This window comes from Mustela putorius, unplaced genomic scaffold, assembly GCF_011764305.1.
Source record: "Mustela putorius furo isolate JIRA1106 unplaced genomic scaffold, ASM1176430v1.1 tig00003962_pilon_pilon_pilon, whole genome shotgun sequence".
Taxonomy (NCBI): domain Eukaryota; kingdom Metazoa; phylum Chordata; class Mammalia; order Carnivora; family Mustelidae; genus Mustela; species Mustela putorius.
This window is the reverse complement of record NW_025422106.1, coordinates 24,108,279-24,132,590: the sequence shown is the minus strand read 5'-3', so window position 1 is coordinate 24,132,590 and position 24,312 is coordinate 24,108,279. Positions and strand designations below refer to the sequence as shown.

Genomic DNA, 24,312 nt, shown 5'->3' with positions numbered 1-24,312 from the left:
TTCACCTTTCTGGCCCTGAGCCAGAGCTCAGAGAACTCAGAGGGTTAGAGCTTCCCTGTAGCTTGCTCCTAGGCGCTCCTTCCACCCACCCCGCCCTTAGAACACACAGGCGGGCTGTCAGCCCCCAGGGTCCCTTGGCCACCTGGCTTAAAGGCCAGGTTTTCCCAGGGTGGGATGGTACAGGGTCCAAGGAGCTCATTCATGTTTGCGTAGCCAGTTCCTCTTTCAAGTCCAACCAGAGCTGGGCTATCATTTTTGGAAGCAGGAAAATGAAGATGTGAAGTCACAGTGGGACGGTGGCAGAGACCAGGTGCTCCCTTAGGACTGTAAGCCCCTGCCCTCTTGCAGTCTGTGTTCCCCCTGTCTGTTCTGGGTGTCTTTGACACCAAGAAAAATGTTCCTGGGAGTGGAAAAGCTGGATAGAGAACAGTAAGACCTGGGGAAATGAGCAGGAGGAATGCTGCTGCTCCCATGAGGAGAAAGGTTAGCAGCGTCCCTGTCCTTACAAAATGCCCGGGCTGCTGAATGATGTTGTGTGTCAATTACATCTTAAGAAAAAATAAATGTTTTTTAAAATACCCCAAGCTGAGTTTAGCGGAATGCATGTCTCCCTATAGTTGGCAGCTGCATGTGACTTGAGTCCCCTGGGAAGATGGCCAGCAGCAGGGGTACTTTCCCCTGATGAGGTGAGAGCAGGAGGAAGATTTCAGCAGAATGGGCCTCTCAGCCGCATTTCTCATGCCTGCCAGTGGCCTGTGGCCTGTGCCTTCCACCAGCTGTGGTGGCAGTGGCAGCAACAACTTAGTCATAGGAAGAGGTCCCCAGTAGGTCACAGAGAAGCCACCCCCAGCATTCAGAGGCATGCCCTTTCAGTTTTACTGTCGTTGCCAGTGAAACCTGAGCACCTCCCTCACTGACTGTTAGTGGCCAGGCCCGCCACTGTGGGACCCGTCTGAGTTGGCACGCACATCTCCTCCCCTGCCCTGAGCCTGTGTCTCTGTCCTTGCAAATTCATGTGTGGTGGAAGATCATGGCAGAGGTGGGGGTGGGGGTGAAAGGACTGGTTGCTGCCAGGTTCGTGCCGGTGCCCTCCTCCTGCTCTGTACACAGGGAGCACATGGGGCAGATGCCAGCATATCATTCTGCTTCTTAGCTGTAGTCCCTGTAAGAGGAAGCAGCGCAACAGTGACCATGGTCTGTAGGGACATACCTACCCAGAGCCTATCTCAGAGGGCCCCTGGCACTCAGGACTCTGTGAGATTTGAGAAAGTGGGGCTTTCACAGGTGAACATGGAGGTGCCCTGAAGGAGGGGAACACCCATCAAACAGACAGGGCTGTGGCCATGTGCTTTTCAAGGTGTGTGGTGCAAACCACTCCCTGGCACTATGTGACATGGTTTTCCAGGGGTGCTCAGAAGACACATCGGCTTTTTATTATGGAAGGATGGCTTCCACTAGTAAACTTGATACCGTGGTTATCATTGCTTAAGAAGTGGCTAAGCCAAAAAGAAAGTCATTTGGCTTAAAGTCCACTTAATGAAAAACGTCAAGTAAATGATGGTATAGATTTTACAGAACTGTGGCCAAGGAGCAAGAGTAGAACACCAAAGACCCATGTTTAGGAAATGCTCTGCTGGGGCAGGGTTGGCAGGGTGGGAGGTCTCACCAGCCTGGGTGTTGCTATTTGCAAGCATGTGAGTTGGGTCCGAATCCATCACCCCGTTCGGACTCCTGCTGCTGTGGGTAGTAATAATTCATTGTCGGATCACTGCTCTTGTATAGCCTTTGACTGTGACCTTTTTATTTTTTCCCTAACCACACAGTGAAATAAACTGAAATAACAAATGATACTTGTATAAAGTGTTTGCCCTAAGCCGTACCCGCCTTCTCTGCTGTCTAGATAAAGTGTGCAAAACCACTTTCATGTCCAAGGGACCCTACTGTCCCTTATTGACTTTTAGCCCAGGGTCTTACTTTCAGAAACCTGTTATTTTTAATACCGTTAGGGTCCTCCTGTCCTCGGCAGGGTTTTAGTCACATCCCATCCCTCAGGCCACTTAGGCCCTGTGGATTTTTATTGCAGTACTTCGCCCAGCCCTTGGGTCGGTCCCTGCTGGCAGTCCCTGTGGAGGGGAAAGAGTTTCGGGGGCAGGATGCTGACACACTGTGAAGTCAGGGCCCTGGCTCATCCAGCCACTTGCCTACTCACTCTGGCTCACTCACCGTTTTGTGTCCCTGTAGGCTGTCCTGGAGGACCAGAGTCAGATGAGGCAGATGGAGCTCGAGATCAGACCCTTGTTCCTTGTACCAGACACCAACGGCTTCATTGACCACCTGGCCAGTCTGGCACGGCTGCTGGAGAGCAGGAAATACATCCTGGTGGTGCCCCTCATCGGTGAGTCAGGCCAGAGCACCCCCGCATGTGTGCTGCACACACGTCTGACGGCCCCGGGGGCCGGGCAGCCCGAGAGCCCTGCTCTGTGTGTGTGACAGGATTTGCAGGGAAGTAGGGTATGCGTGGGGCAAGGAAAATTGTTTAATAATCAAAGCAGTTCGAATTATTATGGCTGATCCATGGCTTAAACTGCTTGAGCAAATGGACTCCTGTGTCCCAGCAACCAGAGGCTGCCTGAGCCCAGCCCTTGTTTTTATCCTTATAAAGCTTGCAGTAAAACAGCAAAGCTGGTTCCCGTTATTGGTAAACACTCAGCTCTGGCAGATAACGGCAGTACTGCTGGGTGGTCTGGCAGGGAGGCTGGGAGGATTTTGAAGTGGTTAGATGCCTTTGGTCTGATTGTCTTGTAGCTTTTCATGATCATTCCGTTGGTTCGAGGTAGCATTCTTCTGGCCAGTGTCACCCTAAGGCCAGGCTGACGGAAACCCTCCAGAGCAAGCCCTTGGCTCATGCCTGTGGATTCCTGCCACTTGGGCCCTTACCACTGTCTGGTCACTGATGCTGGTGCAGGGTCAGCATCTCAGGACCCAGCTAGCTTGCTTCCACCCTCAGGCCAGAAGAGCCCAGCTGGGCTGTCTCCAAGGGACTGTCTAGGCACTTAGTTCTTAGAGCTCTGTGGTGGGTCAGCCTGAGGATGGGCTTTGGGCCCTGGGCTCCTAATATAATTGATACAGTGAATATGGCTGATGGCTATCCTGTGGAGGGAGAGGGTCTAGGAGGTGATTGGTTTTTCAGTGTCCCCTTCTCAGCAGCCACTTGGAGCAAATGGGATCCTTGGGATCCTTGTCTTCTGGAAAAGCTGCCAGACTGGCAGTCTGCCTGCCAAGCCACCTCTGACATCCATGCCAAGATGTTCCATTGGGCCTCCCCTCCTAGTCCCAAGTGTCTTAGTGCCAGATGAGGTTGGAAACAAAGGGCAGGAAACATCCGCCCCTGCAGAGGCTATAGAACCCTGGGGGGTTGTGGGAAACACGTTAGCACCACCTGAGAATGTTGGCACTGAAGCAGCCCTCGTCCCGCCTCCACCCTCCCTGTCTTCCTTCCCCCTCCCCATGTGGCCTGGCCAGAACCTCTTAAACCCGGGCCTTTAGACCTAAGGGAAGACTTTCTGTTCTTCAGAAGTAGAGCAGCAAGACCATCAATTTGTTCCAGCTTCCCCTCTTCCCTCACTGCATCCTGGGGTGGGGTAGCTAGCAGGATAATATGTCTCCATGCTTTCCTATCCCAGGAGATTTTTAGGGGAAAGAGAGTGAGTGGTCACTTTTCCTCATGGTCAGGAAATGGTATAACTGAGCGAGGTTGCTGACGTCTGAGGAGCTCCCAAAGACTTGGAAAGAGCCTCAGACACCATGTCAGGCTAGCAAAGGTTCTTGATCCCCAGCACTGATTGTGCCCCTCCTGTGTGCCAAATCTCCTTATTCCTGCGGGGGTCCAGGGAAGGGCAGAGCTGGAAGCCCTTGGCCTCGAGGAGTTTGTGGTTCAGTAGGGAAAGCCAGATGTGGTGCGGAGGGAGCAAATACATGCACAAACACACATTGGATAAATAGATGCCCCCTCGGGTGCTGGGAAATAACAGCTCTGCCACAGAGGTACACCTGTCCGTCTTCTTGCCTCTTTGTACTCTCTTCGGGGGTAGGGGGGCAGGGCCCTCGACTCTCAGGGGCTGTACAGGTGACTCCTGTTCAGGAGTGAGTCCTGTTCAGAGTGAACCGAGTGAGGCTCCCTCAGTTCATTCCCACTCTGGGTCCAGAGCACAAAGGGTTAAGCCAGCCGCCTTCCCTGCTTATTTCTTGTGCTCTTTAACCTGCTCCTGCTCCTTAGGCCTGACCCTAGCATAGAGAAGCCCCGCCTGGTGCAGAAGCACAAACAAGCTTCCCCTTTGAAGCCTGTTTAGTTTGGAAGCAGGAAAGGAGATTTTGGGATGGAATACCAGTTTTTCATGTTTGATGTTCTGTTTGCTGTACCGTACACCATCTACCACTACTTCCCAGCCTCAACCATACACTGTGTGGACATGCAGCAGCCTCAGGTTGTGGAAAGCATGGGCTCTGTGTGTGTGCGTGTGTGTGTGTGTGTGTGTGTGTGTATTCCCACATGGGCCCTTTCCAGAAAGTGTCTCTGAATACCCAGACAGTGAGTGCCAGTCTCACCATGGAACAGCATGCTCAGGCCGACTCCCCGGGCCATGAATCATTGCACTGAGGAGAGGCCTCAGACCCCAAACTCTCCCAGAGCCCCCAAGGAGTGCATATTTCCCACTTGACCTCAGGCTTTTGGCTGGAATTTTGGAAAGAATCTTCACCAGAAAATGAAGCCATGTCCCAGACACATAGGCAGGCAGTCAGGCAGACACACACACACACACACACGTACACACAAACACGTGCAGTATCAGAGGAGTAGATGTGCCAAGGGCATGGTTTGAAGGACACCAGAGTCCTTGCAAGTAAGGCTGTGACTGTTGCTTCCCACTCGGTGACCTCCCTGCTCTCTGCCAGGGGATGAGGCATAGAACTTTGCCCCTGTGAACAGCTGTGGCTGGGGATCCAGACTGATGAAGGGGAGTGCCTCTGGTCCTTTAGCTGTTACCCTTGCCTCTCCTGAGAGACCCTTTCAACTTAATCCTGTAACTGAGGAATATGATAGCAGAGGGGCCAGGTTTCTTCCTCTGGATACAGCAGCTCTAGAAGATCCTGTAGGTTCCTTGGAGGAGGGTGGGACCCAGGGGAAGAGACAGAAAGATAGAGCTCTTTGTCATTGGAAGACTCCCATGGGGCAAGTTAAAGACTGTGGTCTGCAAAGGGGCTGGCAGGGAAAGTGAGCCGAGGGTGAAGGCAGATGTAAGTGCTAATCGCTGAGGCTGATGATATCTTGTGGGACTGTGTCTCATCAGTGATCAATGAACTGGACGGCCTCGCTAAGGGGCAGGAGACAGACCACCGGGCGGGGGGCTATGCCCGTGTGGTGCAGGAGAAGGCCCGAAAGTCCATCGAGTTCCTCGAACGGCGATTTGAGAGTCGGGACTCCTGCCTACGGGCCCTGACCAGCCGTGGCAATGAACTCGAATCCATCGCCTTCCGCAGTGAAGATATCACTGGCCAGCTGGTAAGTCCTGGGGCAGAAAGGGAGAGCCCATAGTGAGCCTCAGAACAGGGTCTCCGGGTGCTCAGGGACCTCAGGCAGCTGAGGGGGGCAGCCACCATCCAGGCCCAAGAGGGCCAGTTCTCTGTCCCTTAGATCACTCTTGGTCCCCACCACGCAGGACCAGAACATGGGTGGGAGGGACTCTGGGATGTGATGCTCCCGGGACCCCAGAGGCAAAAGTGTATCTGTGCCTTCTCTGAATGGCGCCCCCTCCTGCCCAGTGGCCCTTCTCACACTTTCTTCCTCCAGGGTAACAATGATGACCTGATCCTCTCCTGTTGCCTCCACTACTGCAAAGACAAGGCTAAGGACTTCATGCCCACCAACAAAGGTACAGCTTTGCCTCTGCCTCAGGATCATCCATCCTTCCCTCTCCCCCTGCCCTACCATCGTAGGGAAGGGTCCCCTCACCAGCTCTGGCCTGGGGAGTTTGACGCAAGCCTCAGGCCAGCCTTCTGGAAATCCCACCTCGCTGTCACGGCTCCCCCACTCCCAAGTGGACCCTGGGCCAACTAGGGGTGGATCTAGCCCTGGAAGCCGGGCTTTAGGCAGTGAGCTTTCCCACTCGGCATGCATCCATTTCCTTTCTTGGGTCCTCAGTGAGACTTCTGACAGCAAGAATGTCTTTATGATTCAGTGTAGCTTATTCTGGCCACGGTCTCCTGAACCCAGCCCTCTGGAGCTCTGAGAGGACAGTCCCCACTGGTCCCTAGGGTTTACCTCCCTTTTCTTGGCCATGCTTACCCTCTCAATTCATCCCTGAATGTTTACCCTCTATGGGGCCAGTAGTGGAGGTACTTCCCCAGTGAGTAGTGGGCCTTTCCTTCCTGTCTCTGGGTCTTGTGCTGTGGCACTTTGAAGGCGTTTGACAGCTAGAGGACTGAGCCCTCAGCCCAATTTTCAAGGCCTTTTTGGCAGCCAGCAGTCCCGTCTTTGAGCTGGAGGCCCACCCTGGGACTCCTCAAGGTGCATCAGCACCTCCTCCTCAATCCAGAATGCCTTCCCGCACAGCCCCTCAAGAGTCAACAGGGCTCGGGTTTTCTGCTCCCGGCTCCCAGGAGTCTGATATTTCTTCCTAGGACGTCCCCATTCTGTGTCAGCTTACAGGCTTGGGCATTCTTAACACTTGATTTATATCTATGTATAGGTGACTCCGTCTTGTCATTTTCTTTTGGTGGTGGTGGCCCAGCTCTCTTACCTGCTCAGTTTCCTAGCCCTGGCTTCCAGGCTGGTCGGGAGATTGTCTTCTCTCCTCCTGCTCCTGCCACGAGTGTCACCGCAGCCCCTCACTCCTGCCTGAGTCTCTGCCCCAGGGGCTGAGAAAGAGCCTGCAGGTGCTGTTCTTCAGAGGGGTCCTGCACGTTCTGTGCTTCAGGGCCAGACCTAGAGTGAAGTTGGGTAGGAAGGAGTCCTAGCTGAGCCAAACGGCAGAACTTGGGCTCTGCTCCCAGGCAGCTTCCTAGAGGGGCACCTCCTGAGGGAGAGGTGGGCGGCATTGCAGAAGGCCTTGTTGGGAAGTACGGTTCAGATCCTGCTATGGCCCCACCCAGCTTCAGAGCTGTTTCTTTCTCCGCAGAGACACATTTTGGCTTCAGCTTTACTAGTCCCTCCACCCCCCACTTCACCCCAAACAGCCCGCAGGAACCCATTGCCATCCTGGGGACCGCCCCTATCACAATTACATCAGCAACAGCTAGTGTAATCAAACCCCATTTGTCAGTGTGAATTCTTAGCAGATTAACTTGTCAGATTCACAGAGAAACCGTCACTAAATGTTTATATGTAAACGATGTTGAATTTTAAAATCATGTGGATTATGGCGGATGGGGCCTGACAAGATGACGGTCTCTGGTTTCTAACAAAGTGAAGTTACCAGTGTCAAAACAGAGGATGTTTATTGTTAAAAATGTCTGAAAGTATCCACAGAAACCCCTGCAGACCCCTGCCAGCAGTGCTGGGCCTTAGTCGACTATCCTAAGGCCTAGGACTCTCTTGGTCTGAGCCCCAGGACAGGAGTGGTGGGGCTGCCTGGAGCAGCCAGCTGGGAACCCCGGAAAGCACAGCACGGCACCACCCATGCCCGAGGGGTCTGGCCCAGCCATGGAGCCGAGCCGTCTGAGAGCATTCTCTCTGCTCCTATGGCCTTCCTTACCCCATCTGCCCATTGCAGCCCTCACTCCTACCCATTCTCATCTCCCACCAGCGTCAGCCTCATGAGCCTCTCCCCCCTTCTTCCTCCAAACTCTTCCCAGGCTGACAGCCAGTTCTCAGCCTCCCTGCCTGGAGCTGGCAAGCCTGAAACTGCTCAGGTCCAGACCTGGACATTTGCAATTGCCCAGCCCCGCCAGCCCCCTGCAGTCAGTAAGCCCTGCAGGACATTTCCTGTGCCTCACTGTCTGCCGGACCTCCGTCAGGAAATACCCAGCCTGGGGCTGAGGAGTGGGCTTGCCACTGAGCGGCCTGACCAGGGGTGGGGATGTCATTTGTGTGGGTGCTTGGCCCTGACTTAAATCCTCCCGAGTACTTTAAAAGGTTAGGGAATTAGGAGAAGAGAGGTAGTGACGGACATCTTGCTAAGAGGTCACCTAAAAAGAACAAAGGCTGCTTATGCTGATATAGAAAGAGCTTTAAAATACATAACATCTGAGTAAAGTAGATATGGCTAGTATGATCGTAATGTTGTTGGGAAAAAGCTTATGTAACAAGTATATATGCTTGCACATGTGCTTAAAAAAATCCAGAAGTCTGCATAGATCTAGCCCTGGGGAACAAGACAGAGACACACAAAGGGAGAGCACTAGGGGGATGGCTTTGAGTTTTCTTTTCCTTTGTCCTCTTCTGTACTGTTAGAGGTTCTCACCATCTACATTGATTACTTTCATGTAAATAGGGGAGATCAGCTGGCTCTCCTTCAGGGCCATCTTGGCACAGTTCTGCTACGGACCCTTGCCCTCCTCTCCTCAGAGTTCCCTTGAACTAACCCCTCTTCTCACATCTGGGAGCCTGGATTCACTTTGGGTTCCACCTTGAGCTTTCTGCCTCTTAATATCTAAAGCGTTGACCTCCCAGCCTTGGAGGGAGAGGATGTACAAGAAGAGAAGAGTAACTATGAGCCCAGGCCCAGCCATATTGTCCAAAAGAGCAGAAGGAAAGGGGCTTCCTCTGCTCCTCTCGGTTCCCGGGGGACGGGTCTGGGGTGGCCAGTGGCTTGGGCAGACCTCTGGACACGAGGCAGCACGGTCCCAGGCTGGAGGCGGGGTCTGAAGCAGACAGCCAGCCCTGGGCCCAGCATTATCCCATTTCAGCCAGGTAGGGGAGGGATACCCTGGCTGGTTGCGTGAGAGAAAGACTTATAGAAGGGCTGACCCTGACCACTCCCAGGCTGCGCCCCCCCTGGGAGAGAGGAGAGGCCGCCTGTGAAGTGAAGGCCGCCCTCAGTGAAGTCCTTCTGTTCTTTCATGCCTACAGAGGAGCCAATCCGGCTGCTGCGGGAGGTGGTGTTGTTGACAGATGACCGCAACCTGCGCGTGAAGGCACTGACAAGGAACGTGCCTGTGCGGGACATCCCGGCCTTCCTCGCGTGGGCCCAGGTGGGCTGAGGGGGCCGCACCGGGGCCCCCCGCCATGGAACCATTCCTGAGAGGCCACCAGGCGCCCAGCGTAGCACCGAAGATGCCCACGTGCCTGAGCCACCAATCCACCCAGACAATAAACCATCCTCTTCAACCCACGCCGTGGCCATGCTGTGGGGGAGCTGCTCCTCACAGAGCCCCTCCTGAGGGTCAGGCGGAAGCTGCTGGGACCCTCCTGGGCTGCCAAGATTTAGCAGGGAGGTGGCTGGCTGCAGTGACATCAGTGAGAGCAGGTGGGTGAGCCGGAGAGGCCGCCCACGGTCTCAGCCTTTCTCCCTCCCCCTGTCTAGTTCAAGGGCTTGCGGAAGGCCTTCTCAGCCCAGGGACTCCGCCGCTTTCTCAGCTGGAGATAGGGCAGGGGGTTGTGTTTCCATCAGGTGCAGGTGAAACGATAGGCCCCCTTAATCTTCAGAACCCCTGTACCAAATGTGTCCCAAGAGGCTTTTGGTCATGCCATGAAGAGAATGCCCAGGGTGTGTCTCTGAGACCTGGATTCCCGGATGGACCCAAAGTTGGATTCTGGACACCATGTCCCATAAAGCAGCCCTAGGCCCCACCTTTTCTACCCCCTACCCCCAAACACACATCCATCCTGCTGTTCTTCTTCCTGTCCTCCTCATTCTGGGTCCATTAATGCTTTGTCCCTTGTTCCCCCTTGGATAGTCATGGGTCTAGAGGGAAGGGACATCTGGTCTTGGGCTCATGCTTCCTGGGAGGCCTTTGCCTGCTCCTCTCACTCATTGGCCTTCCTTTTGCTCTAGTTCCCATTTCATGAAATTTCCTCAGATTCTTCTCAGTTCCCCAGTCGTCTCTCCTCCCTGTCTCCTCCTGAATCATCCCCTTGGCCTCCTTGCCTTTCTAGTTGATTCCTCTTACCTCCCTGATCCCCTCAAATTCTTCATCTCAGGTCCTTGCCATTGGGGTTCCCAGTCTGAATCTTCTTCCTCTTCCAGTACCTCTGCCTTCTCTGTGCCAGGAACCTAACAAAGCTTTCCTTCCCTGACCTCCTTTCTCAGGCCCCTGTGCTCTGAGAAACTTCCAGGCTCCTCCAGCCCAGCCTTGAGGGTAGGGTGGGCCAGTGCCTGAGAGGAGCATTTGCCTAGCCCAGCGCATACACCCTTTCTAGCTTTGCCCTAGAAGAACTTGACACAGGGGCATTATGGCCTTTAAGGTTTTTGTTGCCTCTCTAGCTGGCACCTGTGTCCAAAGCCTCACTCGAGGGGCTTCCTACTGCGAATGGGTTCTCCCAACCCCAGGACAGGGATGAAAGGAACTTGGAGAAAGACAGGACTTTGAGAAGGAGCCAGGAGTCAATTTTGGTGGGACCAGAGGGGGAATCCCCCAGAGCTCCCTGTTTGGACTGTGCAGCCTTCCCAGAGGATGGGAGCACAGCTGTACCCTCCCTGAGGCCTAAGATTATACCAGGAGGAGGGGGTACTGTGCAGGAGAGCCACCAGTGTTTTGGGGTTGTGAGTCCCCCAAGGGCCTCAGAAGACTGGCTCTTGGGGGTAGAGGGTCCCAGCCTCTCTTTTGAGATCCTTTCCCCTGAATGAAGGCCAATGACTGGGTGGGTGGGAGACCCATCTCCTCTCTGTCCCATTTGCAGCACTGGTTTTGTTTCCTTAATAAATTTTTAGTTATGAACATGCCTGACCTCTTGCCCGTCTGTCTCTGGGACTGGGGAGGGAAGAAGGTCCAAGCGACTCACTGCACCTGTATGAGGGTGCAGTGTCTGGCCCCTCTACCCACCCAGGTCCTTGTGCATGGTGGAAGAGAGCATCAGGGGCCAGGGTCCTTGGTTACTGCTTTATTGCTGTTTGGTTCGAGTATAGAAAATGGAAGCGGCTCTGAAAGAGCCTGTGTACAAGGTAGGAAATATACAAACGGGGAGGAGGGAGCTTAAAGAGACCGCGTTCCCGCCCAGCCCAGCCTGGGCTTGGGGTGGGGGGCCACCCGGGGCGCATGCAATAAATATGGTCCGGGCCCCCAGGGGAGGGAGGGATGGGGAGGACACCGCGGGAGTGGGAGACCGGTAGGCTAGGGCTGTCTCAGCCCTCTGACTCCGGAGGGAGGGAAGGGTTGGCCCTGGGGCTAGTGCCACTTGTGCAAAATGAGGAACTTCACATTATCAGTCCCGGGGCGGGCGAGAGCAGGGGGCGGGGGGCCCTCCGGCCGGCTCAGTCCCCTCCCCGCTCCCCAACTCTGCCCGACGCTCCGACCCCAGCGGGGAGATTCACAGTGAGAATGGGTGTGGTCGCAAGGGCCGGAGGTAGGGCTGGGAGCGCCCCAACAGTGACACCCCTCCCTCCAAGAGCAGCACGGAGCGGGGGAGGAAGGGGGCCAACGAACCACAGGAAGAGGCGGAGAAGGGCCGGGGGTCTCCTTTGGTCAAAGCTGATATCAAAAATATAAATCTCCCTTCCCCCATCCCACCCCCGTCCCGGGGTTTTACCCCCACCCCCACCCCCGGGCTAAGGCACAAAGCAGTGAGGCCAGGTGGGGCCGCCGCCACGGCGGCGAGGCTGCCGCTGCTACTACAGTTGTCCCTGCGCGGTGTGCCTGCTCGCTGCTGCCGCCGCCTTCCCCTGGGGATCACGGGCCAGGGGGGCCACGCGACGGCGACGATGAGGCGAGCCGGCAAGAGGCGTTCTAGGTTGGGGAGAAACGGTCGATGGTCCGGCCGTCGGGTCCGGCGGCCAGGTGCGCTCCCTGGCTCAGCACCTCGGCCGCCTTGTCCGGGCTGAGGCCCAGCTCCGCGGTGAACTTGGCCAGCGGGTAGAGGCTCTCGAGCGCCACCTTGGGGTCGTGCAGGAAGTGCGTGGTCTGCGCCAGCAGCTCCGCCGCGGCTGCCTTGTCCTGCTGCTTCAGGCTCAGCTGTTCCGCTGTGAGACGGGCCACGGCAAAGACGCCCTCGGGGAAGTCGAGCTTGCCCTTGCCGTCGGGGCCAGGGACGCCGGGTAGCCCCCCCAGACCCGCCAGCGCCCCGGCCGCGCCCGCCGCGCCCCCCACGGCGTGCATCTTCATGTGGCTGATGAGGTTGCGTTGCTGGGCGAACTTGCCGCCGCACACCTGGCACTCGTAGGGCTTCTCGCCCGAGTGGATGCGCATGTGCTCGGTGAGGCGGTACTGGCGCGTGAAGCGCATGCCGCACGCGTCGCATGCAAAGGGCTTGAGGCCCAGGTGGCTGCGCATGTGGCGCGTCATGGTCCCGCGCTGCGTGAACTTCTTCCCGCAGATGGTGCACGGATAGGGCCGGGTCAGCCAGTGCGTCTTCTCGTGCTGTCGCAGCGTGGCCGGGTCCTTGTAGCTCTTGTCGCACGACGCGCAGCGGTACGGCCGCAGCAGCTCGCCCAGGCCGCCCGGAGCCCCAGCGACCTTGTCCCCACTGCCTCCGAAAGGGGGCCCCAAGCCGGCGGCCCCCGCAGCTACCTCAGCCGCCTCGGCCCTGCCATAGAGCGCCTCCTCCTCCTCCACGTGAGCTTCCACGTGCGCATTCAGCTGCTCCGAGCTGGGGAAGCCCTTGCCGCACGGGATGCACACGTACAGGTTGTCACCGAAGCTCTCGGGCTCGCCATACGCCAGGTGCGGGCACGGGTAGCCCTCCAGGTGGCCGCCGGGCGGGCTGGGGTCCTCACTGCTGCCGGTCTCTTCGCTACTGCTCTTGTAGTCGTCACCGTCGCCGCCCGCGCCTGGCCCGTCCAGGCTGCCCTGGTAGCGAGGCGGCGCCAGGCCTAGTGGGGGCACCCCGGGCGAGGCAGCCGGGTCCCCGCCGCGCTCCTCGCAGCGCTCGCTGGGCGAGCCGCGCTCTCGGCCCAACTCGTCGCCGTAACTGCCCAGGCCTGGCTCGTGCTTCATCCAGCGGTAGAGGAGGCTGGGCCCGTCGGGGCGGCCCGGGGGCTCCGGTCCCGGGCTGCCGCCGCCGCCGCGGAACGGGTCCGGAGGCGGGCCGGCTTCCTCCAGCTTCTGGAAGGGCAGCGGCGGCAGCGGCGGCAGGGCGAGCGGGGGCTCCTTGTAGGCTGCGGGGCCGGCGCTGGGAGGGCTGTCTGGGCGCGGGGGCAGTTCCCGCTCGGCCGGCGGCCGCTCGGAAGGCGTGGAGCCCGGCGGGCTCTTCTTGGACAGGTCCAGGCCGCAGAGCGGGGAGCAGCGGCGCTCCGGGGCGCAGAGGGTGGAGGCTGGGCCAGGGCCCGAGGCGTACAGCTCCGCGCAATGCGTGTTCACTGCGGCCTCGGGGCCCGCGGACGGCTCGCCGGTGGGCGGTGGCGGAGGTCCGGCGGGTGATGAGTAGCAGGCCTGGATGACAGGCGTGGCGGCCCGAAGGCCCCTGCCCGGCCTCCCGTAGGGTGCGTAGCCGCCGCCGCCGCCGCCGCCGCCCCGCAGGTGGCAGTACTTGCCGTGGCGCTTGAGGCGCTTCTTGCACAGCGCCACGAGGTCGGGGATCTGCAGGTAGCTGGCGGCGGCCAGCACGGCGCCCAGGCTCGGCTCAGCCCCTGGGGCCACAGCCGCCGCGGCTGCCGCCTCTGCGCCATCAGCAAGGCGGCCGGTGTAGATGAAGTCCAGCACCAGGCGGAACACCGCTGGGCTCACCATGTCATGGTCCAGGTTGAGCAGGTTGTCATGCACCACCAGAGACTTGAGGTAGGCGCTGCTGGCCGCCAGCACGTTCTTGTGCGCGCGGAAGAGGGCGTTCTGCACCACGATGATCACGTCGCACAAGAAGCCCTTGGTGCGCTGGTTGTTGAGCTGCAGCAGCAGCTGCCTCGAATGGCCCGGCGCCTCCATCGTGTCCAGCATCGTCTGCCCAGCACACTCTCCTGCGGGGACACACAGCCGCGGGGTCAGAGCCTCAGCGCGCCCTTGCTGCCTGTATCCAGCCGGGCGCTGCTCCCCCCCCCACCCCCAACTTCCCCTTCCCCTCAGCCGGGCAGGGGCATCGAGCTCTGCGGCCTGGGCACTGGCAGAGGACAGGCGGCCTCCTGGTGTGGGAGCCTGGACCGGTGGCCTGGACCAGAAGACGGCGTAGAAAGAGTGGATCTGGAGAGAAGGCCCGGCTGGCCTACACGCCCAGCCCCGGATGCCACCGGGCACACAGGCTGGGTTCTGGGGACTTCCGAGGAGAAAACTGTTTGGGGGAAGTGACCCCTTCAGAAACAGTTACCGGATTTGAGGAAAATGTCCGCTTCAGGAAAAGTCATTCAGGGCCGAGAAGTTTGCCCAATTGGGATATAAGGGAGCCGAGTTAAAAAGCGCCTCCCGCCTCGGGAGAAGTTGCCCCAGCTGGGGGAAGTGATCCAGTGGAGGGGAACGCGGTGCCCGCCGTGGCGCCGCCCTGCCCGGAGGCTGTCAGGCCCTCAGTTGGGGCCGGGGCGCGGCCGCGGCGCGGGGAGCGGAGGCAGAGGCTGCCGTGGCGGGCAGAGCACGAAGGCCGGCCCCGACGCGGGGAGGGCGTTATATCGGGGCAGGAGGCTGAGGCAGGAAGCAGGTGGGGGGGGAGGGGGGAGCCACGCAGCTCCCAGGGGAGGGAGGGGGCAGCGCCCCGGGCGGGCACGGCGCACAGCCGGCTGTGGCCCTGACCCCGGCCTGCGCCCCACCCGCATCCCGGCCCCGGCCTCGGCCTCGGCTCTGCATTCGCGGGCCCCGGCGCCTCCCTCCCTAGCTCCCCCTTCGGCCCCTTCTTCACGGGAACTCCGCCGCCCCAAACTTGGGGAAAAGTTTCCCAACTTCAGACAGTCCGGGAGAAGCGCGCCAGCCCGAGTCCCTCGACTCCCAGCTTTTCCTCTCGGCCCCCAATCTTCGGCAGCCAGGCGGCCCTGGAAGCCTGAGCCGAGCCCTGAGCTCCCCTGCCCGCTCGCTCGCCCGCCCACCCTGTTCCCCGCCTGGCCCGCAGGGCCTCGCGGCCCCGTTACCTGCGGCCGCAACCCGACCCGGCTTCCCTCCCCGTGGCAGTGGCAGCTCCTAGCCGGCGCCCCACCCGCCCCGCTGCCAGGCGCCGAGCTGTGCCAGGGCAGCGCCCCTGCCAGCCCCGCCCGCCGGCTCCCCTTCCCTTCCCTTCGCCTCCCCTGCCCATGTGCAGGCAGAGTCGGCCCCGGGCCACTGACCCCGCCGTGAACCCGGCGCAGAGCAGCGGCCCGGCGGTCCTGAATCCTCTAGGGGCGACACCCCGAGTCCTGAACGCCAGCCGTATTGGGGCACCCGCGCCGGAGGATGCGCCCGAGGCGGCCAGCGCGTTAAGGACCGAGCTGTCCGGGTCCCCTGTCCCTCCCGGTCCCGAGCCTCCGGACCTACCTGGGGGGCATGTCGGAAGCCCCGGCCCCGGCTGCCGGCGGATCCAGGGGGGGACGTGGCTGCGCTGCGCTGCCCTCCGCCCGCCGGGCCCCCGGTCGGTCTGTCCTGCTGGTCCGTCCTCCCCGCGTCCTGGTCGCGTCTCAGCCCCGCCGCGCTTTCCGCACACTCTTATCTGGAGCGGCCCGGGCCGGCACGCGCTGCTGCAGTTATGGCGCCACCTCGCGGCCGTGAAGGGCTTTGCGCGGCGCAGCCGCCACCTCCGTCTCGCGCACCTGGGTTGGGTTGAAGGCTCACAGATGCGGAGCTGGACCCGGGAGAGGGGTCTGTTTACAGGTTCACCCTCCCAGATGTGGCCACGTGAGAACCCGGGCCCCAGAACTTGGAGGCCCACAAACTCTGGGGTTTTGAGCTAAACGTTCCCTTGTACCTGTTTCTAGATTCTCACATTGCCTCAGTTTGGAGCCCGCAAGGAGAGGACTCTGGGGACAACTAGATGGGGGGAGGGAGGTTAGGGAAGCCGTAAGAGAGAAGGTAGACAAGATCTTGGGGGGCGACTTCTTAGACATTCCTGATGGGACTGTCCGTTTATACCCACCCCACCCCCAACACGCCCACCTTCACTCAGCCACTTGGGTTTAGGTATGCACGGAATAAACCCGTTTACACCCAGACCCTCTCCAGGTACTGACACCTGCGGGCGCGCGTGTCGGCACAAATACACGTCTGCCCTTTTCCAAGTTCAAATCCTGGCTCTCTGGGATAATCCCGAGGCTGTTACGTAGGGCCCTGCGTGAGCCTGGGCGGGGCTGTTACCCAATCAGCCTGCCCCGAACTTAGAGGCCTCTGGAGCGACCCCAGGATATTCGACTGGGAATGGCTGGACAGCGCCTCCTGGGGATCCCGCAGAAGCGACCCCAACTTCCAGATTCCCCGTGTGAGCCATTTTGAGGGACCTGCTTGCTCGACCTCGCCTCCAACCCGATAACCCGGAACGTGACCGCAGGGATCCCCCGGCAAGGTTCTGCACCCCACAGCAAGGCTCGGTTCTTGCAGGTGACGCCCCTTCTGGGAGGGAGGGGACCCCGCACTGGCGCTTGGGCACTCGTGCGGCTACTCCGGAAGTGTCCCTACGCGGCCCCGCCGCCACATGGGGCCTGTAGTGAGTGCCGGGTCTCCGCGGCCCACGCTGCACCTCCTCCCGGCACCTCCTGACCCCTGCCCACACGTCGGAGGGTGGGAGTGGGTCCCCGAGAACGCCTGCAGCTTCTGATTGGCTGCGCCTTCCTCAGCCGTGGCGCGCGAGAGGCTGGGGCGCAGAGTTACCATAGTAACCGATGAGGTTCGCGCGGATCGCGTCTCTCCAAGGCCTTGGAGAGCTTAGCAACCGCACAGGGCTCCTGGGCGGGTGGGTGCCGCGCTCGCCGCCCCTCGCGCTGTCCTCCACCCCTACGCCCCCGCCAGAGGTAGTAGCTGAGTCACTCATTGAGGGGCCGCCAGCGCGGCCACTCGCAGTCCCTGATAGACACTGAGGTCTCGGGCGCCCCCCAGAGGCTCTCTTTCCTCTGCTGACATCTTCATGGTCTCGGAGCCCTGTGGTGGCTTTTGGTCCAGGCTGGTCCTTCTGACTCCCACCGTGTCGTGACCCTGTCCTCACCGTTTCTACTCCATGTTCTGGATCCATTTTATCCCAGTCCTCTCCTCCGTCTACCCACGGTCACCTCACTAGGGTTGCAGCGAGAGTGAAAGAATGAAAACCGTGTGTTCAGAGCCGCCAGCCTCTAGGGAAAACGGACCACGACATCTTGGCCGGGGGATGGATGCGTTGTGCGCTGAAGCGGAAAAAAATGTATGGAGTGCTGGAGAAAGGTGAAAAGGCTCCTTGGAAGAAGTGCTCTTAGAACTGGGTTTTGATGGATGAATAGGAGTTCCTCCCCAACACAGAAAAGCCGCCAGGGAGAAAAGAACCACAGGGACAAAGGCTGGAGGCAAAAGAAAAAGAGGTGGGGTGGGGGGAGACTCCTGGAGGATAGACTCCAAAAGTTGTTCAGGACTTCTCCCCCTGCGTTTCTACTGGAATCTTTTATCCTCTTGATGGGACCAGATCCTAGCCCCACAAGGAGCCCCTCAACCCAGTTCACTTTTGTACAGTGTCCACTGTACCATCTTTTTTTTTTTCAACACTCTCCCCGGATCCCCACTCCCTGAATTAACTCACTGCCCATCCCTATCCTCAGGCTGTCCTTACATCCCTATGGAAGGGTCTCACAGACTTGCAGCCAGCCTTGCTGCCTTCCTGTGGACTTCACTCTTCTTCAATTTTTGATCTTTTCCTCCCTCCCTAGTTTCTATCTACCCTACTAGCCTGGCACTGTTCTCCCTCAACACCTGCTCCTCGCCTCTACCTCCCCCCACCCCAATCCATCTCCTCTCTCTGTGAACACATTCACCCTCCTCCATTTAGAACTCTCCTCAATTGATGGAACCAGGATTGTTCATTTCTCTGCTCTTGTTCAGGGGAATTCTGTCCCACACGGCTTAGGGCCTTCCTGTCAATTCATACCTCCAAGGAACTCTAACTCCTCCAGGAAGTGGTCTTGCCACTCCATCCTCCAGAGATCCTTTTCTGTCAATCCGCTGAGCCCTTGGTCTCCCTCACTCATTATCACCCACAAATGGGTACTGAACGGGGTCTGCTTGGTGCCAGGCTCTGACACTGGCACTGCCGACCTGTCCTCCTCCCCGCCGCCCTGTTTTTCCTCTCCGCCCCCCCCCCCGCCCAACTCCTCCATAGAGGAACCCCTTGCTCATATCCGGGGAATGCAAGCCACTCTTCTCAACTTTTCTGGGGTCTCCAGCTCCTGACTGGTTCCTAGACCTCCGGGACACGCATCCCCCCCCCACCCCCCACGCGCCATTCCTCCCAGGCCCAGACTCCTACAAAGCTTCTGCGAGCCCTGGGCTCCCCCACTCTTCTTCCCCCATTTCCCCGACGCCACAGCTCTAGATGCTGCTTTAGGCCCCTCCTCAGGTCTAGCTTCCTCTCCTGTACCTCCCACCCCAGGGTGATGACACTGCAGTGGCCACGCGTGGTGTAACGCCACCGAAGGTCATCTTGTGACGTCACAGAGCCGTCGAGTCCAGGAACTGAGGAGTGGGAGAGGGGGCTGCCGGTTGAGCACCTCGGAAGGCCGGTCGGGAAGTGGGATTGCATCCCCCAGGTGTCCCAGGGTGCTTAAAGGTGTAGGACCCGTCCGCCCTCCCTGCACTGTCCTCCCGCCGGCCCCCAGTCCGCAGTTCCGGAAAGTTAACCCTTTGTAGACCGGTACAGGAGCCCGGGCTCCTCCTCCCTGTTCCTGCTTCCGTGCGCCCTCCTCCCCCTCCCAGCTCCCCGTCGCCTTAGTCCCCCCAACCCCCCGCCTCGCCACTATAAATAGCCCCTCTTCCAGTTTCCTAAATTCCCTGCTGACGTCGGCAGCGCGTCAGTGTGTAGGAGCCGCGGCCGCATGAATGAGCCGCCGCACGAGTACTACGCGCGCCTATAAAAGCAGCGGCGCCAGCCCGGCTGCGGGAGGCGAGCGGGAGCCGGCGCGACGCGGCCCGACAGGTAAGTGGGACTGACCGACCGACGGTCTACAGATGGACCGATGCACGAACACGGACGGAAAGGCAATGAGGAGACCGGCAGACGGCAGGTTGGCTGGCCCCTAAGGGGTGGGATTGGGAACAGGGTGTGGGATGAGGATCCCCTCGCAGCTGGTGGAGCCGGGCCGGAGGCGTATCCAGAACCCCGTGCTGCACTTGCCCGCGCCCGGATGAAGACGCAGCCACTTCGGAGGAGCATCGAACAGAGGACGGACCCCAGGGTCCCTGCGACATTTCCTGGGGCTCCTGCGCCATTCTCCCAAGAAAGTGGGGCGAAGATGCTGACGCCCCAGAAGACGCGCCCCCTCCTCCCCCTCCCCGCACCGCAGTGACTCAGCCTCGCTGCCCCTGCCGGCTGAGCGGGGCTACCGGAGAAGGACATACGCCCACCTGCCCGCCGACCTAGCCTCGGCTCTTTCGGGACCCCCACCCCGCATCCAGTCGGGCACCCCCTCCCCGTCCCATCCCGTGGGGCTGGTCCCTTTGCGCCCCCGACTTCCCGCCTCTGCGCGAGGAGCTGTTCTCTCAGGACCAGGAGGGGGCGGGACCTCGGCCGGGCTGCCCCGCCCCCCCACTGAGCGCCCCCACGCCGCCGCCGGAAGTGCCTCTCCGCAGGGACATATTTGACGTCACAGGGTTTTGACGTCAAGGGCCGCGTGCCTGTCCGCAAGCTCTGGGGCCAAGAAAGGCGGGAGACGCGGGGGAGGAAGAGCAGCAGCGCCCCCAGCTGCAGGCAACGGAGGCACCCCCGCCCGCCCGGGCAGAGCGCCGGCACCTTGGCTCTAGACTGCTTACTGCCCGGGCCGCCCTCAGTAACAGTCTCCAGTCACGGCCACCGACGCCTGGCCCCGCCCCAGGACCGCGGACCCGGCCACCTGCCGCGCCCCGGGCCCCTCAGTTCCCCAGGGTCCCTCAGCCCAGAGCGCGCGCTCCGCGCCGCCGCTGTCCGCGGTGCTGATCCAGCGCAGGCGCTGCCATCCGCCAGTCCGGTCCCTGGTCACCAGAGGCTGCGAGGGGCGGCCGCTCACACGCACATCGCACGGCCCCCGAGCCCGGTCCCCATCGCGCGCGCTCTCCCCCCGCTACCCCCTCCCCAACCCGCTGTCCTGACGTCTGCCTGACTGGAGCTGCCACGGTGCCGTCAGTAGCGCGCGCCCCGCCCCCGCGTCTCCAGGGCAACCGTGGCTTTCGATTGTTACTGTGGGAACCGGAGGTAACAGTCTACAGCCATGGTCGCCCCGCAGCACGCCCACGCACTGCGCCCGCCGCGCACTGCCAGCCCCGGATGGGGGAGACCAGGAGCAGGAGGAAACGGGGGCGGCGAGTCAAGATCCGATGTATCTATGGGGGCGGAGGGCGGTGAGGTGCTGGGGGGTGGACTGCTCTCGGGTGATCGCTGCGTGTCTACCAAGGCAGGGAAGGAAGCACGGTCTGGGCTGTATGTCTGACCGTCCGCCTCAGTGACCGTCCTGTCCTCTTGGCTGAGGTTGCAGCCAGGGAATGGCGAAAGAAGGGGTAGTTCTGGGATTTGTGTTCTATCTCCTCGGTGGGAGGGAGGCGGCTGGGACCTGAAGGCCTCCTGCAGACTGAAGGGAGTAGATGGAGCAAAGTTTTCCTAAAATGCCACAACAGCATTCTTCCGGGAAACCCTCTGCTGAGCAGGCAGAAAGCGTGACTAATCCTTGAACCCATTTTCTGATGCCGCCGTCCCTCACTCTTCTCCCCGCTCTTTCATCCTCTGATCCATGTAGAGTGATAAGAAAGGTCCCCAACCCTCAGGAAGCCAGTGTGCTTGTAAAATGAACCCGGTCAGTAAAGCATTGTCTGAATGTATCAGCAGCCTCACTTCAATCGGTGCTGGATTCTAATTTGAGATAGTGTCTCAAATTAGTTCTAAAGTGGAAAAGTGAATATGAGAGGGGCTGAAGTCCTATTGGTCCAGTGAAGTGTGAGCAACGACCTTTTCAAAAACACACTTATATCTCCTACCACCACCACCAACACCCAGTGCAGGGGCTGACTGATGGATACCGGGTGCAGGACTTCCCTAGGCACAGTCCTGGAAATGGTTAATGCAATCCAGTCCTGCCTCTCATTAATCCAATTTTCTGTTACCTATCCATAACCCCTCCTTTGTTAAACTACTTTTAAGGCAATTGGTGCTGGTTTCACAGCTAATCAATTCCCACACGCTTCCTTCCTCCCACTCACGGATCCCAAGGTCTTAGATTAAATGTTCTTGATTCTGGAATCCAGCGGCTATCTGTGGGCAGACTGTAATGTGTGCAGATGGGAGTAGTGCCCTGGGAAGCAGGAGGTCCAACCTGGCCTCATCACCGACTGGTTATCATTTAAGGGGCTGGGTTTTTGAACTTTGTGTAACATGGGATAATAATCATTCCTCTCTGGCCGAAGTGTAAGGATCAAATAGGATCACGTGAGTAAAAACCTTTGAAAACTGCAGAATGCTATTTCATTGTGCAGGGGCCATGCTAATCTTCTCTGTATCGTTCCAATTTTTTAGTATATGTGCTGCCGAAGCGAGCACCAGAATGCTATTTCAATCTTAAGTATTCTACTAGGCCGTTATGTCTTTGTGAGGGGCTGGTAGCACTGAGGAGACCCCAGCTCTGGCCACTTAGGCAGAATGAACAGGGGAAAGGAGCACAACTTTCTGAGCAGAAGCTCTTGGACTTGGGCTATGGAGGGGACTTCTTTGCTCAGGGACTACTCTCAAGAGCTTTAGGTATTGAAGGTGGAGTGAGAGGCAGAGAAGAGAAATGGGAGCAATATTCTGAAGGGACCAAGTTGTCTGCAGTTTGAACCCATCTGGAGAAAATGGTCAGAGGGGGGAAACCAGAGAAGTGACTTTAGAGAATTTTTTAGTATCTTAGAACCTCAATGAGTGCACCCCAACCCCAACCTATTTTATGGATTAGGAAGGTGAGACCCAGACAGGACACCTAGCCCAAAAGTCTTGAGTGCTGCGTGTCCTCTCTGCACTTCTGAGGTTACAGGAGAGAAAGCAATGACTAGGAATGGTTAGGAATGTGAATTCTGGATCTGAATCCAACTTTGGGTAAGTTACTTAACTCCTCTGTTTTCCTCAGTTGTAATATTAAGTTAATAGTGGCTACTTCAGGAAATAGTGAGATTAAATTGGGCAACTCTCTAAAGTTTCTGCTTTTCACAGTATCAGGTGTAGTTAGCGCTCCACCAAAGGTACTCCTCTTTCTAACCTCCGGACCTCATTTCCCTTAAATACAAATTGAAAATGTTACATGAATGGTTAATTGGAGAGCTTTCTCCCCATCCCTAGTGGAGCGCATGAGAATCCCAGGTGTGTGTTGTTTTTTTCAAATAGCACGTTTACCAGAGACTTATATTCTACTAAGGCAATGGTTTTCAAATATCATGTTGTATGGGAGTGTCCAGTCCAGGGAGTTTGCAAAAATGCAGATTCCTCGGTCCAGCAACTGGCTCTGTAGGGCAAGTTTTTTTTTTTTTTTAAGATTTTATTTATTTATTTGACAGAGAAAGATCACAAGTAGGCAGAGAGGCGGGCAGAGAGAGAGAGAGGGAAGCAGGCTCCCCACTGAGCGGAGAGCCCGATGCGGGACTTGATCCCAAGACCCTGAGATCATGACCCAAGCCGAAGGCAGCGGCTTAACCCACTGAGCCACCCAGGTGCCCCTCGGTAGGTCAAGTTTTAACATGATTCTGATGCAAGTGGTCCGTAGAATCTGTGTGGGGTGGGCGGCAATGACCCCTAAGATTCTCTGTTGCTCCTGGAGGATGTGATGGGAAGGACATCCCACTTGTTGGGAAGCAGTGACCACATGATCTCTTTCCTTCTAGCTTGGACATTTTCTGATTCTTAAGGCAGGAGGTGGGGGAGGGAGAATTCTCACCCAGAGCACTGAGCACTTCTGCTCCCCCTAATACTGTTCTGCTCTACCCTCATCCTTCTAACTTTAAACCCTGGCTTAAAATTCATTCCCCACTCTATCTTGTTCTCTCTCTTTTCATCCTCACAGTAAATCCAAGTAGCAAGGGCTGTGGTAGCAACTGTCATCCTTTTCATCTCTTGGGACCTCGCTAAAGGGGGCAGGCTATGATGGCCATGGGGGCACATGAGCTCTGAACTGCATACTCACTGCATTCCACTCTGAACTCATTTCCAGAGAAGCCGGGGATCTGTGTGTGAAATTCATAAGATATTAAATACTATAAATCCAGTATTTTCTAAAATCCTATGGGCCAAATTCAACAGGTCTGTAGCAGTAATTCAGCCCATTTCTGAGTCCCGTCCTTTTGTCAAAGGGATCCCTTTAAAACACCCAAGAGCAAGCAGAGCCGATACTAGCAAGGGGGAACTATCCTCCCATCCCCACTTTCTGCTGTAAAGGTCCTAAATTCCAGTAAACTGGGTCTGCTGGGGGAGGGCGGTGTAACTCCAGTTTTTTTTTTTTTTTTTCTTAGACAACTACTGTCGTTAGTGAAGAATTCGGGATTTGGGGTAATTTAAGGTATATTAGTCTGACTGTCTCAGGATGGGAGGAGGTATTTGTGCTATATCCCCTAACCCTATTCCTATTCAATTCCTAAACTCCCTGGGAACAACCATGCTTGAGGGCTAGATCAGGGCCTCCTGGGATATTCCAGAAAAGGAATGAGGTTGTGATCCTGCAGAGGCAGGGCTGAAATCAAAGAGCAGGATGGGCCACAGGTGGGGGCACTGGAAGCAGGGCAAGGAGCTAAAGTGGGCCGTCTTTAGAGTGTCTGGGAACGAATGATCTCTAAAACTGGAGGGGCTACTTGGGCCCTGGCTGGATCACTACAAAGCAGCATCAATCCCAGAAACTGCAGGTGAGGGCAGGTTTGTAAAAGGGTTTCTTTTGTGTGGTCTTGGGCCTCTTCCCAAGGTCTAGGACCAACCCATCCTCCAAGCTTATAGCTCAGAGGGGCCAAAGCAGTTCTGGAGGAAAAAGCAGAGCACCCAAGAAGCCAGAGTTTGACAGAAGGCCAGTACACAACCCTCAGGGTTCAGAGGAAGCCTAACTCGGGGAGCCCAGGGAGCACCTTGCCCAGCAATCTCTTCCGAGAACTTCTCAAAAGTAAAATTCTTCCAACTCTGCTACCAAGGCCTCCTTTCCT

At 58.1% G+C, this 24,312-nt stretch overlaps 2 protein-coding genes and 1 non-coding gene across 6 annotated transcripts in view; 1 reads left to right on the top strand and 2 right to left on the bottom strand.

Annotated features, from left to right (window-relative positions):
* SMG6 (SMG6 nonsense mediated mRNA decay factor) overlaps window positions 1–10,875 on the top strand; it is a 245,642-nt gene extending 234,767 nt beyond the window's left edge. For all 3 annotated transcript variants that reach the window (XM_004746840.3, XM_045070314.1, XM_004746841.3), the window contains exons 16-19: window positions 2,242–2,395; window positions 5,349–5,560; window positions 5,849–5,930; window positions 9,068–10,875. In XM_004746840.3, coding sequence (XP_004746897.1) covers window positions 2,242–2,395; window positions 5,349–5,560; window positions 5,849–5,930; window positions 9,068–9,198 — 579 coding nt within the window. In that variant the 3' untranslated portion in view covers window positions 9,199–10,875. The remainder of the gene's footprint in view (window positions 1–2,241; window positions 2,396–5,348; window positions 5,561–5,848; window positions 5,931–9,067) is intronic.
* Window positions 10,876–11,023: 148 nt separating this feature from the next.
* Window positions 11,024–15,865, bottom strand: HIC1 (HIC ZBTB transcriptional repressor 1). Of its 2 annotated transcripts, none has more exons than XM_004746848.3 (2): window positions 15,514–15,865; window positions 11,024–14,042 (listed from the first exon to the last, which is right to left on the bottom strand). In XM_004746848.3, exon 2 carries the CDS (start codon window positions 14,020–14,022, stop codon window positions 11,881–11,883), a length of 2,142 nt encoding a protein of 713 aa, XP_004746905.1. In that variant the 5' UTR covers window positions 14,023–14,042; window positions 15,514–15,865; the 3' UTR covers window positions 11,024–11,880. The 2 variants fall into 2 exon arrangements, with proteins under 2 accessions (XP_004746905.1, XP_004746904.1); XM_004746847.3 differs by lacking the exon at window positions 15,514–15,865 and adding an exon at window positions 14,387–14,688.
* Window positions 15,866–21,598: 5,733 nt separating this feature from the next.
* On the bottom strand, window positions 21,599–21,703 carry LOC123389222. The gene has a single exon (XR_006603820.1). It is a non-coding gene; the product is annotated as a U6 spliceosomal RNA (small nuclear RNA).
* Window positions 21,704–24,312: the final 2,609 nt, after the last annotated feature.